This window comes from Solenopsis invicta, unplaced genomic scaffold (assembly GCF_016802725.1).
Source record: "Solenopsis invicta isolate M01_SB unplaced genomic scaffold, UNIL_Sinv_3.0 scaffold_459, whole genome shotgun sequence".
NCBI lineage: Eukaryota > Metazoa > Arthropoda > Insecta > Hymenoptera > Formicidae > Solenopsis > Solenopsis invicta.
Genome location: NW_024105300.1, coordinates 1 through 15,387, shown reverse-complemented (window position 1 = coordinate 15,387; position 15,387 = coordinate 1). Strand labels below are relative to the sequence as shown.

The following is a 15,387-nucleotide window of genomic DNA, read 5'->3' as shown; positions in this document are numbered from 1 at the left end:
ATTAATTTGCTTCATGTGGCCCAGCGTCAAGTATTCATCCATGAAGCTGAAATAGTGCTCTCTTAAATTCGGCTGACGAGCGAATCATCGCTCCATGCTTCAGAGGCACTTTAGCGCAATGTCCCTCGAGTTACCCAGCTTGTCAATTACTTGCTGCTTGACTAACAGTTTCACAACGTTTCTGCCATCTGGGTTTCGAAGCACATTAGCCAAAAAGTGCTCTTCATACAAGGCGTCGTTTTTGTTATTTATGATGACCTTCTCAACGTCCGCAATTTGCCAGAAACATGATAGTTGTTCATGTAACTGAGTGTTCAATATAATCGTGGTAAAGGCCTTTACGTTATTTACAGACATCAAGGCGCCGCTGTGGCTTGCTGTCAAGATTCAACCGAATTTTGTTTTTTGCAATGTTGAATGTTCTGGAGTGGGTCCGACCTGTCCTACGCAGATTACTGAGTCCAACAAGATGCGTGGTGATTCATCAGAGTAGATTGCATTTACTACGGTAATAGAGAGCATGATAGTATTTCTGCTCGTGTTACTTGTAACGTGCATCACCATTGCCGTCAAGGCCTAACTTGCTGTCCCTTGTGTCGGTGCCATCACCACGTTCCTCGGATGTGGCGTGTAACAGTGTGTTATACTTATGCTTGCAGATCTTGCATCCTTTTGATGTACATTTGTCCAGAGAGTAAGCTAGAGAGCGCAGGCAGTTGATGCAGATTTTGCGATTGCGGACTTCTACCATTCGTTGCTTGATGGGAAGCTGGTAAAGATCCCTGCAGTAATATATAGCGTGCTTACAGTTACAAAAATTACATTTCTATTTGACTGCAGCCACGCGTAAAGCTTGTCGTATTGTTTGCTGTTGTATGCGTTTGTTGGTGTCTTTGGACGCGGCGTTCGAACCGCTTGTGGCCTCCAGCATTTAGCAATGATGAGATACAAAGTCATTAAACTACTTAAACATAGGCTCTATATCCACCAGAGATGATTGCCATTCGCACAATGTGAACAAATCTAACTTTGAGTTTAAAATATATACTAACAAATCATCCCAGTGTTGCATGAGACATCTGAGTGCTTTGAGCGCTTGTGCACGTGTCGTATCGTCCCGTTCGCAATGCGCCGCAAGTCAGTTGAATCTTCCTTAACAAAGCGTGGCAAATCCACTATTGCTTTAGTGTGTGTGTGTGTGTGTGTGTGTGTGTTCGCGTGCGTGTGTACGTGTGTGTGAATTATGACTCGTTTGTTATCGTATCGCTCCTTTAGCAAATTCCAAGCTACTTGATAATTGAAATCCGATATTCCTAAGGAAGCGATAACATTGCTCGCATCACTGATAAGTGAAAATTGTAAATACTGCAATTTTGCACGTTGCTAAGTGACGTATTCAAATAGATGAGCGAATTAAAAAAGTCAAAGAAAGGAAACCACTCATTGTCCTTCCCAGACAACGTAGAAAGATTCAACTTCGACAGTCGGATATTGAGTCGATTTTCGGAACGATCAAACGCACTGGACGGCTGGTTGCGCGCGCGCCGACATTATCGGATTAAAGCCTGTTCTACAATAGTAGTAAACACAAGACGTAAGGTTGTAACGTAAGAAATAAAAATTTTTCATTTGCTTACAAGCTCTTAAAACCACGCCTTACAACCTTACGGTCTTATGTTTATGCTATTGTAGAACGAGCTTAAGAATCTCGCAGATTTTCGCAAAAAGCAAATAATAGGCATCCTCGAAGTCGGCCCAGTCATTGAACTCCTGCTCGTCGAGTAATTCTATTTTCGATTGCAACTCATTGTACTGTAACCAGTACTCGTTTAATTTAATTTTGCACTTAAGTTGAGCCACAATTATCGGGGTGGCGAGCGTGATGCCTTCCACGAATGTTCTGATACGCATGCATGAACTTTTCAAAATCGCGCGCCGGTTTTAACCGATAGCGCACGGTACGATAGCCCACCAACCAATCATCTTGAGTTATCTAACCCAATCAGTGGAAAAACTCTAGGCATCAGCCGCTGTGAGTGGTGGTGTGCTATTGGTCGCATGTGCTATCGAGATCCGTCCCCCAAAAACGATGCAATCAGATACGCGCAAATTCTGAATTGCGTTAGCCCAGAATGAGAGTTAAGGTTGGTTTATGCAGGCAATAACCGCTAACTTATGCCGAAATCAATAAGAAATTGACCAATCATAGTTGATTATTCTTCTATAAATCGATTATGATTGGCTAATTTCTTACCGGTTCCGGCATAAGTTAGCGGTTATTGCCTGCATAAACCAACCTTTAGTCGCAATTACATAAGGTTTATGACACAATCTCGAATACTGAAAATTATCTTCAGATCTTCACTATTCTTGTGTTCACCTAGAAGATTAGATTTTTAGTGAAGTTAATGAAGTTAGTGACATAATCTGAACGATTCTCATTTTTGTTCCAAATACAATCCTCATATGCACCAAAACATTTATCAAGTATACAATATAATTCTGCACTCAAATTCTTTTGGTCATTAGTGCAAAAGCATTCTTTAATATAGTAGTAACGATTATCAATTGCAACTTGCAGTGGGATTTCCTTTTTTCTATTTCGTATGTTAGGATTAGCTTTTTTTCTCTAGGAATAAATTAACATAGTCAGCATGACTAATACTAGTGGCATAATGTAAGGATGTTTTTCCTCTGTTACTTTGTACACTAGGATTGGCTCCTCCTTTTAAGAGAGAAGCTACATTAGCAAAAACATCAGTATAATGCAAGGGTATCCTTCCTTTATAATTCTGCATATCAGCCCTTGCTTCTAAAAGTAAAATGTATAGTTTTAGTATATTCTCCAGTTACCTTGTCTACAGAAGATGTTAGGTGCAATACTGTTAATCTAGATTCTCCTTTTTTAAGGTTAAGAAGTTTTGAAATCTTGATTGTTCTTGTTGTTCTGTAAATTTCTCAACATAGTACTCACAATGCCTATCTTTTTTTAAATCATAATAACATGAATCTAAACCTTTAGGAACAAACCTTTAAAGTTTTAAACTTTTAACTCCACTTTCTATATTGACGTCTTGTAAATTTTGATCTGGCTTTTTTAGCATTTCTAACAATTTACTCGCAACAATTGTATGTTTATTAGCTATGGCAACTTGCAATAATGTACTTCCTTGATTATTACGAGCGCTTGTTACAGCCAAAAACTCATCTTGTTTTATTATCCTTAACTTGTTGATAATTTCAACATTACCTTTTTTTGCATCTTCAAACAATTCTTCAATTAATTTCAGGAATTTAGTAACTTTCTGATCATTGGAAAGATTAATAGGTGTTTTGCCTTCTTTGTTCTCAATTTTATAAGTTGCACCATGTTTTAATAAAGATTTTACAACTTCCAAGGAGCCACTTTTAGCTGCAACATGAAGTGATGTAGTACCACTAAAAGTAGTTTTAGCATTAACAAAGTCATTTAATTTATCACGACTAATATGTTTTAACAGAATCTCGACAATTTCTTTGTAACATTTGGATGTAGCAGTATGTAACGGGGTATTACCTTTGTTAGTACCTTGAGTAACATTAGCTCCATTTTTTAGTAAGATGTTTACAATATCTATGTGTCCATAGCTAACAGCGTAATGTAATGGTGTTCTTCCATCAATATCTTTATCATTGGCATCAGCTCCATCTTTTAATAAACGCTGAACAGTTTGTATATCACCTTTACTAGCAGCAATGTTGATATCTTTCTGCAGATGCTGAAGAACCTCTGATGCTTCGCTACCCTCAAGCTTAAATCTTAAATTAATTATCTCTATCTTTGTTAAAATATCTAAAACGCTTGGATGTCTTGGTCCCAAAACAGCTTTTCTTTGATCCAAACTTTCTTTGTAGACTTTAAGTGCGCTGATCCATTTGCCTTGAGCAAGAAGTACATTTCCTATATTGTATTGAGTATTCAAGGTTTCTGGGTGATTTTGTTGTAAAGCTTTTTTCTGGATATTTAAAACCTCTTCAAAAGCTTTCAAGGCGTCATGATGTTTATTTTGTTTGAAGAGTACCCCAGCAATGTTATGTAACGTTCTCAAGGTATCAACATGATTAATACCTAAAATTATTTTCTTCTTTTCAAAAACCTTTTTATAAATTTTTAAAGACTCTTCATATTTACCTTGGTTAGCTAATACCATTGCTATATTATTTTGGGCACTCACAGTAGCTAAATTGTGTGTGCCTAGTGTTTCTTTTCTTTTTTCAAAAACTGCCTTATTGATATTTAACGCTTCTTCATATTTTCCCTGTCTATCTAATAATAATGCCATGTGAAACTGAGTATTTAAGGTATCTGAATGATTTGACCCTAGTATTTCCTTTTGTTTCTGATAGACTTCTTGATAAATATTAAAAGCTTTTTCATCTTTCCCCTGTCTATACAGTACTAAAGCAATTGTACTTCTTGTACTTAAAGTATCCTCATTATTTAAACCCAGTATTTCTGTCTGTTTCTTAAAAATCTCTTTAAGCATATTTAAAGCTTCTTGGTAAGTTCCTTGTTTGTATAGCACTTTAGCTATATGTGCCTGAATATCTAAAGTACCAGGATTATCTGGTCCTAATATTTCTTTTCTTCTTTCAAATACGCTTTTGAAAATACTTAAGGCTCTTTGATAATTGCCTTGATTCAAGAGTACTAAAGCTGTATCAATCTGAGTGGATACGTCACTTTGCGATATCTGTTTCAACTGCTCGACTTTTGAAAAGTTACTATGCACTGCAGCAACTACTAAAGTTTTGTTCTCTCTGTTACGAGCACTCATCACTGCTTTTACTGTATCAATATCTTTTACCTTATTTAGGTCATTAATAACTTGAGCATTATTTTCTTTAACTTTTTTAAATGACCCACTAATTAACTTAAATAAATTTGTTATATCTCTATCTACAGTAAAGTCTGATGGTGTTTTACCTCCGTCAGAAACAGCATTATATATAGCACCATAGGACAGTAAAGCTTTTACAATTTTTAAATGTGAGAACTTAGCAGCATAATGTACAGGAGTCAATCTCTTATTACAAACCGCATTAGGATTGGCTTTATTCTGTAATAGAATCTTAACAACTTCGTCATAGCCTTTCCATGAAGCATAATGTAATGACGTTCCACTATCAGCATTTTTTGCATTAACAAATGCTCCTGCTCTAATATCATTTTTAACCTCTAAAGAGCTGTTACGTTTTACAGACTTAAATAATTTTTCAGTTGATTCTAATAAATTGATAACATCTTTGTTGTCTTTGTTAGTCATTTCTAATGGCTTTCTATAAAACTTGTCAACAGCGTTATAAACTGCGCCATTTTTTAATAAAACTTCAATAACGTCTTTATAACCAAAATTTGCAGCAATATGCATAGGGGTTAAGCCATTAGTATCTTTAGCATTAACGTCAGCCCCTTGTGCTGTCAAGTATTTTATAACTTCTAACTGACCTTTTATTGCAGCATAGTGCAGTAATGTCTGGTTAACTGCACCAAGCTCATTAACACTTAATCCCTTACTAAGGAAAAATTGTACAGTGTCTTTGTAACCTTCTCTGGCTGCAATATGTATAGGCTTTGAACCAGAAGCATTTTTAGCATTAATATCAGATCCTTCATTTATTAGACATTTCACAATTTCTAAGTTACTTGTCTGTGAAGCAATGTGCAGTATCGTCCAATCATCGTTGCCTTTAGCGTCCATATCTACTTTTTTATACTGCAATAACATTTTCACCACTTGCAAATGACCATGTGCAACTGCTAATTCTAAAGGTGTTCTGTTCTTATTGTCCTTAATATTAATTTCTGCTTCATTACTTAATAGGACTTCAACAACATTAACATGGCCCTGTCCTGTAGCTATATGTAATGGAGCACCTTTAACATTTGCAACGTTAACATTAGCCTTGTTCGCTATTAAAATTTCAGCAACTTCTTCATGACCTTCTTGTGCTGCAAGATATAATGGTGTTGTGCCGTTAATAGTTATAGCATCAACATTGGCTCCTCTTTTTATCAGAACATTTACTATTTCCTTGTGGCCTCTTTTAGCAGCCAAATGTAATAATGTAGTATTTTCAGGACCTTTCATATTAATACAGGCCTTGTTTTTTAGCAAAATCTCTACAATGTCTCTATAACCAGCGAGCACTGCTAATGATAAAAGTTCATCACCTTCTGCATTAACACTAGCTCCATTTTCTATAAGAACTTCAACAATCTCCTTATGATTATGCTTAACAGCAGAAAGCAATGGTGTTAGGTTGGTACTCTTAACATTAATATTGGCTCCATTTGCTACCAAAATCTCAATAATTTCCTTATGGCCTTCTTCCACAGCTATGTGTAATGGTGTACTACCTGCAATATCTTCTGCGTTAACTTTAGCTTTATTTTTTATTAAAAGGTTTACAATATCTTTGTGATTTCCCACAATAGCCGCATGTAAAGGTGTAAGACCATAATTAGCTCTAGTATTGACTTCAGCTTTACTTTCAATTAGAAAAACAATAGCGTTTTTATGTCCATTTCGAGCAGCTATGTACAATGGCGTCATGCCATCATTATTTCTAGCATTAACTTCAGCTTTATTTTTTATTAGAAGATCAATAATACTTTTGTTATCATTCATTGCAGCTGCATGTAATGGTGTATTACCCTCAATGTCTTGAGCTCTAATTTCAGCTTTATTTCTTATTAAGAGTTCAATAATATCTTTGTGACTTTCCAGAGCAGCTATATGTAATGGTGTTAGATTATTAATATCCTTATCATTGATTTCTGCTCCATTTTTTATTAAAAACTCAGCAACTTCTTTATGACCACTCTTTGCTGCATAGTGTAATGGCGTAGCATTCTTTTTATCTTTAGCGCAAATGTTAACTCTATGCTCGAGGAGAGCAGCAACTATTTTCAAGTGGCCATTCTGCACTGCAAAATGTAGTGGAGTTATACCTTCCATAGTAGCAATACTAGCATTTGCCTTATTCTTCAATAAAGTCTTAACAATTTTCTCATGTCCATCTTTTGCTGCGTAGTGCAAAGGTGTGTTATTATAAGTTTTGTCAACAACATTAACATTAGCTCCATACTTCAATAAAATATTAGCTATCTTTTCATGACCGTTTTCTATTGCGTAGTGTAATGATGTACAACCATCTACGACTCTGGAGTTAACATCTGCTCCTTTGAGAATTAAAGCATTCACTACTTCTAGATGGCCATTTAGTGCTGCTGTATGTAATGGTATTCCCTGCTTATCGTTTCTTGCATTAACATTTGCCTCATTTTTCAATAAAAAATTAACTAGTCCCAGATAACCATTTTCTGCAGCTATATGTAGTGACGTAAAGCCACCCATAGTCTCGTTGATGTCAACATTTACTTCTTTTTCCAGCATAATCTTAGCAATATCAATATGATTATTTTTTACTGCATAGTGTACAGGTGAAAAACCAACTATATCTTTGGTATTAGTATTAGCATTACTTTTTAGTAGAATTTCAACAGTATCTTTGTGACCATTTTTAGCTGCAATATGTAGTGGTGTTTTGCCACTATTATCTAGATCATCAACATATACACCTGCTTCTTTTATAAAAAATTCGACAATATTTTTCCTTCCATGTGCAGCAGCAATATGAAGTGGACTTTGACTATTTACATCTTTAACATTGACACCTAATTTTTGATCAAGGATAAATTTTATAACTTCAAGACTAGATCCATGAGCAGCAAAATGTAATGTGGTCGATAAGTTAATACTCTCTCTAGCATTGATATCTGCTCCTTTTCTAAGATAACTCTTTAAGTCTTCAAGATTTCCTTCTTTCAACGCAGCAAACATTTTTTCCTTATTAGTAATAATGATAAGGCTTTGATTGTATTTATTCTTCAGTTTGGAAGAATCATCTCTTACCAATTTACCAATTTTTTTTTTACTTTTTATTACATTTTCTGAAAGAAGTTTTTTAGCGTTCAAAATAACTGCTATTGAGGGATCAGATAACAATACATCAACTAAGGTATTATCGTGTGCTAAGTGATTACGCAAACATTTTCCAATTAATAAAGGAGTGTTATCATCTAAAAAAAATAGATTGTTTTCTAGATGCTTCTCTGATCTATCTAAAATTGACATTATATCCAGAACAAGCATTTCTACTACTGCTTGCAACTTTTTATTCTTCTTATAGGAAGGGAGTTTTTCATTTAACTTGCCGCTTAATGAGTTATTCCTTAAAATACTTTCCAGTTCAGATAGCTTTAGTGCAAGCCAGTTATTATATATTTTTTTTGTTATATTGTAAGCCTTTTTTTGTTTAAATACAGGAATAAAAGAACCTTTCTCATTCAACTTTTCTCTTAATTCCTCAATCCATTTAAGGTCACCTGTTCCAAATTCAGCAATATAAAAAATCTCACAAGTTAATCTACTAACTTTATCAAGGTTGTCATCCTGTTTTTTTGACCTAGCACTATGAAAAATTTTCATTGACAGCTTTGCAATTTCTTTAAGATTGTGAGGCTCCATTTTGGAAGCAATATTCCCTAGTGTTTTATTAGCAAAGAATTTCGTTGTTCTAATAACATTGTGGTCAATTTTATCGGCATAGATATTAAAGCCATTACCTAAACTCTTTAAGGACATTAACGCCATGATATAATCAGTTCTGATATTATCTGATTTAGTTTTTACAAAATTGATTATGTTATTAATTTTATTAAATAGCTCTTTTTCATAATTTGTCTTGTCAGTTATATTATCGCTTAATTCTTTAATAAGTTTTTCAAGCTTCTCATGTTCCATTACTTTAAAACTTTCCATAGTCATTTTATGTAATTCAACGTTACTAAATATTTCAATAATTTCCTTTACCTCGTCTAAGCATTCACTATTAGTAATTTTCTTTAGCAGTATTTTGATCATTTTTATCTTATTGTTGTAAAGAATATCAGTAATTACATCATCGATTCTTTTAGTATCATTTTGAACACCAATAAAAAAGTTAACATCTGTATTTTCCTCCATCTCTGTTCTTTTAGAGAGCGAGTAAGCATGTGATAATGAATTACGTAAATCTATAATGACTTGTCTTGTATTCTTTGGTAATGATAGTAGAAGAAGCTCACTTGTAGTGCTAGATAACTTAGGAGACTCTAGAGTGTTTTTTAAATATTCACCAATAACCTGTAAAACTCTTGTAATAATTAACTGTCCTTCTCTTTGTTTAGGATCAGCCGATAATGCCAGCTTTATATAAGCACTTATTTTTTCTAAAGAATGGATATCCCTAATTTGTTGATAATCACTGTACAACTCTCCAAATTGAGGATAATTACTAACAATCTCTGCAACAACTTTTTCACGTTTTAATTTTGGGAGATTAGCAAATTTATCAATGTCCACACCTTCTATAATATCTTTTTCCTCTTTAAGTCTCTTTGCAAAATTTTCTAAGTGGTTTAGTATTTTACTTTTATTCAATATGGCATGATAGAATAGATTAATTTCTTGACATTTTATGTGAGAGGAAACAAAACTGACCAAACAAAATTCCATTTCTTCCCAAGATAATCTATCATAGGTTGACTTCAATTGTCGTTTTAATATATGAATATTTTGTGCAATAAATTTTGCTATGAATAAAAACTTTTCATCTACTTTTTTTGTGTTTGAGTACTCTGCCTTTAACAAGCTAATATTTTGAAGTACTAATTCAATCCGTTCTTTGATATTATTAAGGTAATCCTTCACATTTTGATCTTGTTTAGAAGCATTAGAAAAAAAACGGAGGTTTATTAATTTATTTTCAACAAAAATTTCTATCTCTTCTGACAATAGTACATTCTTTAGTTTTAATTCCTCATAAGTTTGTGAAAGAATTTTATCTAATTCCTCCAAATGAACAGCAATATAATTGCCTGGCCATTTATTAATGAGTGTATCAAGAAGCTCAATATTGCCTGAACGTATAGCATAATAAAATGCATTATGGCATGTTTCATCCTCATCTTCTAGTAACATGGTTGTTTCTTTGATGCCAACAGATAAATTACTAAGTATTTTACTATTACTGCCAAATAGGTACTCTAAAATTTTTACCTTACTATGTTTACAAGCTAAGATTATAACTAAATTAGTACTATTAACAGGATTGTTAACATTATCATAATAATCTCTCAAAGTTATTTGATCTTCTGCATCACTTATGTAATCAATAAAGTTGCTTAATTTTTTAAAGCTATCAACATTATTCTCTGATATTTCTAAATTCAAACCGATTCGACACGACTTCTCACCGGTGCAGGTCACCGGCAGAGCTGGGCAGAGCTTCGTTCTCGCGCACCTTGGTTTCTATCCCGTCACGTGCTCTGATTGTTGTTATGACGAGCTTCTATCATGGCAGGTACGAATGAGAAGATATTGCGAGGAGCAGCAATAAAAGCATATCCGAGGAATGTCCGAACAACTTATAATCACTTTATTTGTCCGTGTACAAAACCAACTATTACGCTTAGATTCAACAACTTAGGATTACCGACTGAACTTAAACAACAGACTCTTGCGCAAAGCGTGTTTACTTGGCGCCGACACAAAAGACAAAAAGAAAATAAAACTTTTCTCGGTTTCGGAAACGAAGTACTTCTCGCATGCGCGATATTCCGGCTTATCAGAGGCTTTGTTCCGTTTCACGCATGATGCGCATGATGTATCATTTTATCCTTAGGCTTGTTTTCTATTCCTGCACTAAACTGCACTGGAACGTTCCTTCTTGTTTTCACTAACTTTCAAATATATATCTACTTCACTTTAGGCTGCGTTCAGATTCCCCACCCGAGTGCACCCAGGCACCTAAAGAGCGTTCAGATTTCTTTAGAGTGCCCCTACCGGACATTAGGTGGGTCGTTCACTTTTTAGGGCCAGTTTCACAACTTAGTTTAACCGGAGTTTAAACCTTTAAACTTGGTTTACGGTAAATATTGTGTCCCACAACTGTCTTAAACCTCGGTTAACGTTGTTAAACTGCGGTTAAAGTTGAACGGCGAAATTCGGGCGTTTAAGGTAGATAACCGAGGTTTAATACTGCAGCGCCACTGCTTTCAGTAATCTTTCGAGTATTGTACTTCATGGCTGATATCTCCACGGAATTGTAAAAAGGTTATGTTGCAAGATATGGCTCTGGAATATATGTTATCGTCATCTGACGATGAAGATTTTGTGCAAATAATAAATCGACGCCCGAGAATAATTAGAAGACGACCGTCATATTTTGAAGAATTTGATGACATTGATTTTTATGCTCGATTTCGCTTAACCAAGGAATCTGTTACTGCAGTCTAAGAGAAATCAAAGAAGAAATTTCTTATAAAACAGAACAGTAAAAATAGTTTTGTAATATTATTAAATTAGTACTTATAGATTACATACTATAATTACGATGACCATATGTGTTTTTCCAAAGAACAGTTTTTTTTTTATTTCGAGTGGCTGTCTTTTAGATTTATTTATTTTTTTCAAAACTCAATTTTGTCTTTCATTCTAATCTGTTGTTCTTTATTTTATGAGAAATTTTTTTCTTATTAGTGTTCCAATGTTTAATGTACTTAATAAAGTGTAAATTTTTACAGTAACAATTGAATTTAATTGTTTAGTTCAAACTGATTTGGAAACATGTAAGAAGAAAACTTTAAAACTTTTAAATTTGTTCATTACTTTTTGCCTTGGTGTATAGAACCTGTAATATCTCATTCCCTACTCTTCGGTAACAACCAATCACACTACTTGTTCTAGAAGAAAGATAAGTCTGTTGAAGTTTCTTCGCATAGATTATAGGTTTACGTAACCTAGAGTTAAAATTTGGTTGTGAAACGCGATAGAAGTTTAACCGTGGCGTTAAACTTGACGGTAGTTCAACTAAGCTCGGGTTAAACCCAAAGTTGTGAAACTGGGCCTTATCCCGAGAGAGAGTGGAAAAACCACATGGGTCCTTGAGCCGGGTGAAACGGGTGGGTGACGTAAAGGTGCGTTCCAAAATGTATCGCTATAAAAATTTCTATATATTTGTGATAAAACTCGTATATTTAAAACAAATTTAAAATAAAAAAATAAATTTAATTTAAAATATTATAGTAAATAAAAATTAAAATGTATAAATATAATAAAAAAAAAACGTTAATAACCAAGTAAAGTTTAAACGTTTTGTTTATTATTCTGTTTATGTAATTACAGATTAATAAATATTAATCTTTTATTCTATTAATGTAAGGTTTCTTGGTCTACAGTCTCACAAAACCGTTATATAAATATTTATATTTGAGATTAGTATGTTAAAGATTTTTAGTATTATTAAATATTTTCTGTTACTAATAAAATATACTGTTTGTTTTCTGTTCCTGAACTCCCTGAATTAGTGTGCACTTAAAGTGAAATAGATATATATTTGAAAGTTAGTAAAAACAAGAAGGAACGTTCCAGTGCAGTCTAGTGCAGGAATAGAAAACAAGCCTATACATATAATAGATGATATGCGCAATATATATCTTCATCTAATTTGTTAAAATAAAAATTTATTTTCATTGTTTAAATTGATTCGTCCTATTCTACTAACATTTAATTTTCATCTACTTTAGTTATATTGATAAAAATATTCATAGTAAAATATTATCTTTATCGTTTATCTTAATTTATTATGTAATTTATTCTGAATCTGAGATATTTATGTTACTATTTCTCAGCGTTATTTGCTAAACACACCCAATGTTTGAGAGTGCGTTCAGATTCCATAAACCACTAGGGAGCTTTTCATTAGCTCCGCCCATTTACTCAGTCACCCAGAGATCACTCACCGGGTGGAGAATCTGAACGCAGCCTTAAGTGCACACTAATTCAGGGAGTTCAGGAACAGAAAACAAACGGCTTGTTTAACATTTAGGGAATTAAGGGCCTTGCACATGAAATGCATAACAGAGCATAAGCGTAGCATAAGGCCTCTGGACCAATGGGAATCTTATGTAAATCAATATGGCGACTTTATGCTGGATACTCATTGGTCTATCGGTCTTATGTTGTGCTTATGTTATGTTATGTATTTCATGTGCGAGGCCCTTTACAAGGATAAAATAATGTGCCATGCGCATTATGCGTGAAACGGAACGTAGCCAGGGAGTCGATCATAAAACTTTTTCCCTAGGGCGAAAACGTGAAAAGTGAAAATCTTTACCGTTGAAGTTAATAGAGAAATTTTTCACTTTTCACGTTTCCGCCTTAGGGAAAAAGTTTCATGCCGTTTGTTTTCTGTTCCTGAACTCTCTAAATAAGTGTACACTTAAAATGAAATAGATAGATGTTTCAAAGTTAGCGAAAGCAAGAAGGAACGTTCCAGTGCAGTCTAGTGCAGGAATAGAAAACAAGCCTATGATCGACCCCCAGAGCATCCCACTGAACTCTATACATAGGCTGCGTTCGGAAATACACACCGGTGTGCCAGTAATACACACTAGCCATTCGGAAAACACGATGTGTCTCGGATGTGCACTCGGATGACACCGTTCGGAAAACGTCGAAAGAAGCATACCGTGTGCTACCAAACTACCCGACGAAAAAGCAAGTGGAGTCGGTGTAAGCCGGTATGTGTTTACTATAGGCTTGTTTTCTATTCCTGCACTAGACTGCACTGGAACGTTCCTTCTTGCTTTCGCTAACTTTGAAACATCTATCTATTTCATTTTAAGTGTACACTTATTTAGAGAGTTCAGAAACAGAAAACAAACGGTATTTTGAAATGGCACTCTTATTAAAAATTAATAATTTCTTTAATGAAAAATTTTTTTAATAAGATGATATTTTATCGATTTATCATATGTAAGATTATATTTTATATTATACGTAACATCGTAATTTTTAATAATTTAATCATAAAATGTAAAAATTGTAAAAGAATATGTCTATATAAAAAACAATATTTGTTTTTTATTTTATATACATTTAAATTATAAATAAAACAAAAAAGTATTTAATAATTTATACTATAATTGTTTTATTATTTAGAATGCAATTTCAAAAAATTACGATACCCAGTCGGCACAGAGAATTCAAAAAGAATTCAGACTTATGTTATCATTCAAAATTCATTTTCAAAAGCAAAAAAAACTCTTTGCAAAAAAAAATTTTTTTTTTTATTTCAAAATGAACACTAAATTGATGACATACGTCTGAATTTTTTTTAAATTTTTTTAAAATCTGTGTGCCGACTGGGTATTCTAATTTTATATACATAATGATTTTCAAAATTGAAGTCTATTTTAACTTAAGTTAATTTACTCTTAGGGCCACTTGCACCAACGCCGATTAACTTAATCGGCTGATTTTTTTATCCGAATTGACCAATTGCATTTTTACGTTAAGTAAAATTGACCAATCACGGTTGACGCTTAAACGGCAGTTAAGTTAATCGGCGTTGGTGCAAGCGGTCCTTAATGAAACTTTAACTAAGTTAATTTTTTATTTATATAACTTTTAACGTAACTAAATTAATTTTATGTACCATCAACTTTAATTCAATTTAGTTAAAAGAATTTATTAACTTATCTAATTTCTGATATTTACACTGGCACACACTGGGTAGCGTTCGGAAACAGGCAATACACAAGGGCACACTATAGGTTTGTCGAGTTGCTTGAAATCCCCAAAAATTTTTGCACTCGAGATGAGATAAATATATATTCGATCGTAAGAAAGAGAGAGACGACAAAGAAATTAATTCAAAAAGGGCAGCAACACGAACAGGCCTTATATCCCCACTACTTTTTCACTGAAATCACTGAACACACTCACGTATGGAATTTTCGAATGCAGCATGATTCTTATTATCGGGGTGCGCACGATTGGACACCGCACGATTGGATACCACCACTCACAGCGGCCGATGCCTAGAGTTTTTCCGTTGGTTTGGTTAGATAAGTCAAGATGATTGGTTGGTGTCCAATCGTGTTGTGTCCAAAAGAGTGTCACCCGTTCTTATCTGTGGATCCAACCAATTACTTTCGCCGATTAATGAGCAAGTCTACGTTCCAAAAACCATTGAAGAAAATATGTTGCAACCTTTTAAGAGCCTCGCACATGAAATTGCATAACAAAGCATAAGCGTAGCATAAGGCCTCTGGACCAATGGGAATCTTATATAAATCAATATGGCGATTTTATGTTGGATGCTCATTGGTGCATCGGTCTTATGTTGTGCTTATGTTATGCATTTCATGCGCAAGACCCTTTAAAGGCCTCGACCCTAAAGGGCCTCGCACATGAAATGCATAACATAACATAAGCACAACATAAGACCGATACA

General features: G+C 34.0%; 1 protein-coding gene across 1 annotated transcript; it reads right to left on the bottom strand.

The window, feature by feature from the left end:
- Nucleotides 1-396: 396 nt before the first annotated feature.
- On the bottom strand, nucleotides 397-10,397 carry LOC120359970 (the record flags this gene model as incomplete). Its single annotated transcript, XM_039459462.1, is given in 1 exon segment — nucleotides 397-10,397. A coding segment is annotated over 1 exon segment (7,365 nt), but the record flags the coding sequence as incomplete, so codon positions are not given.
- Nucleotides 10,398-15,387: the final 4,990 nt, after the last annotated feature.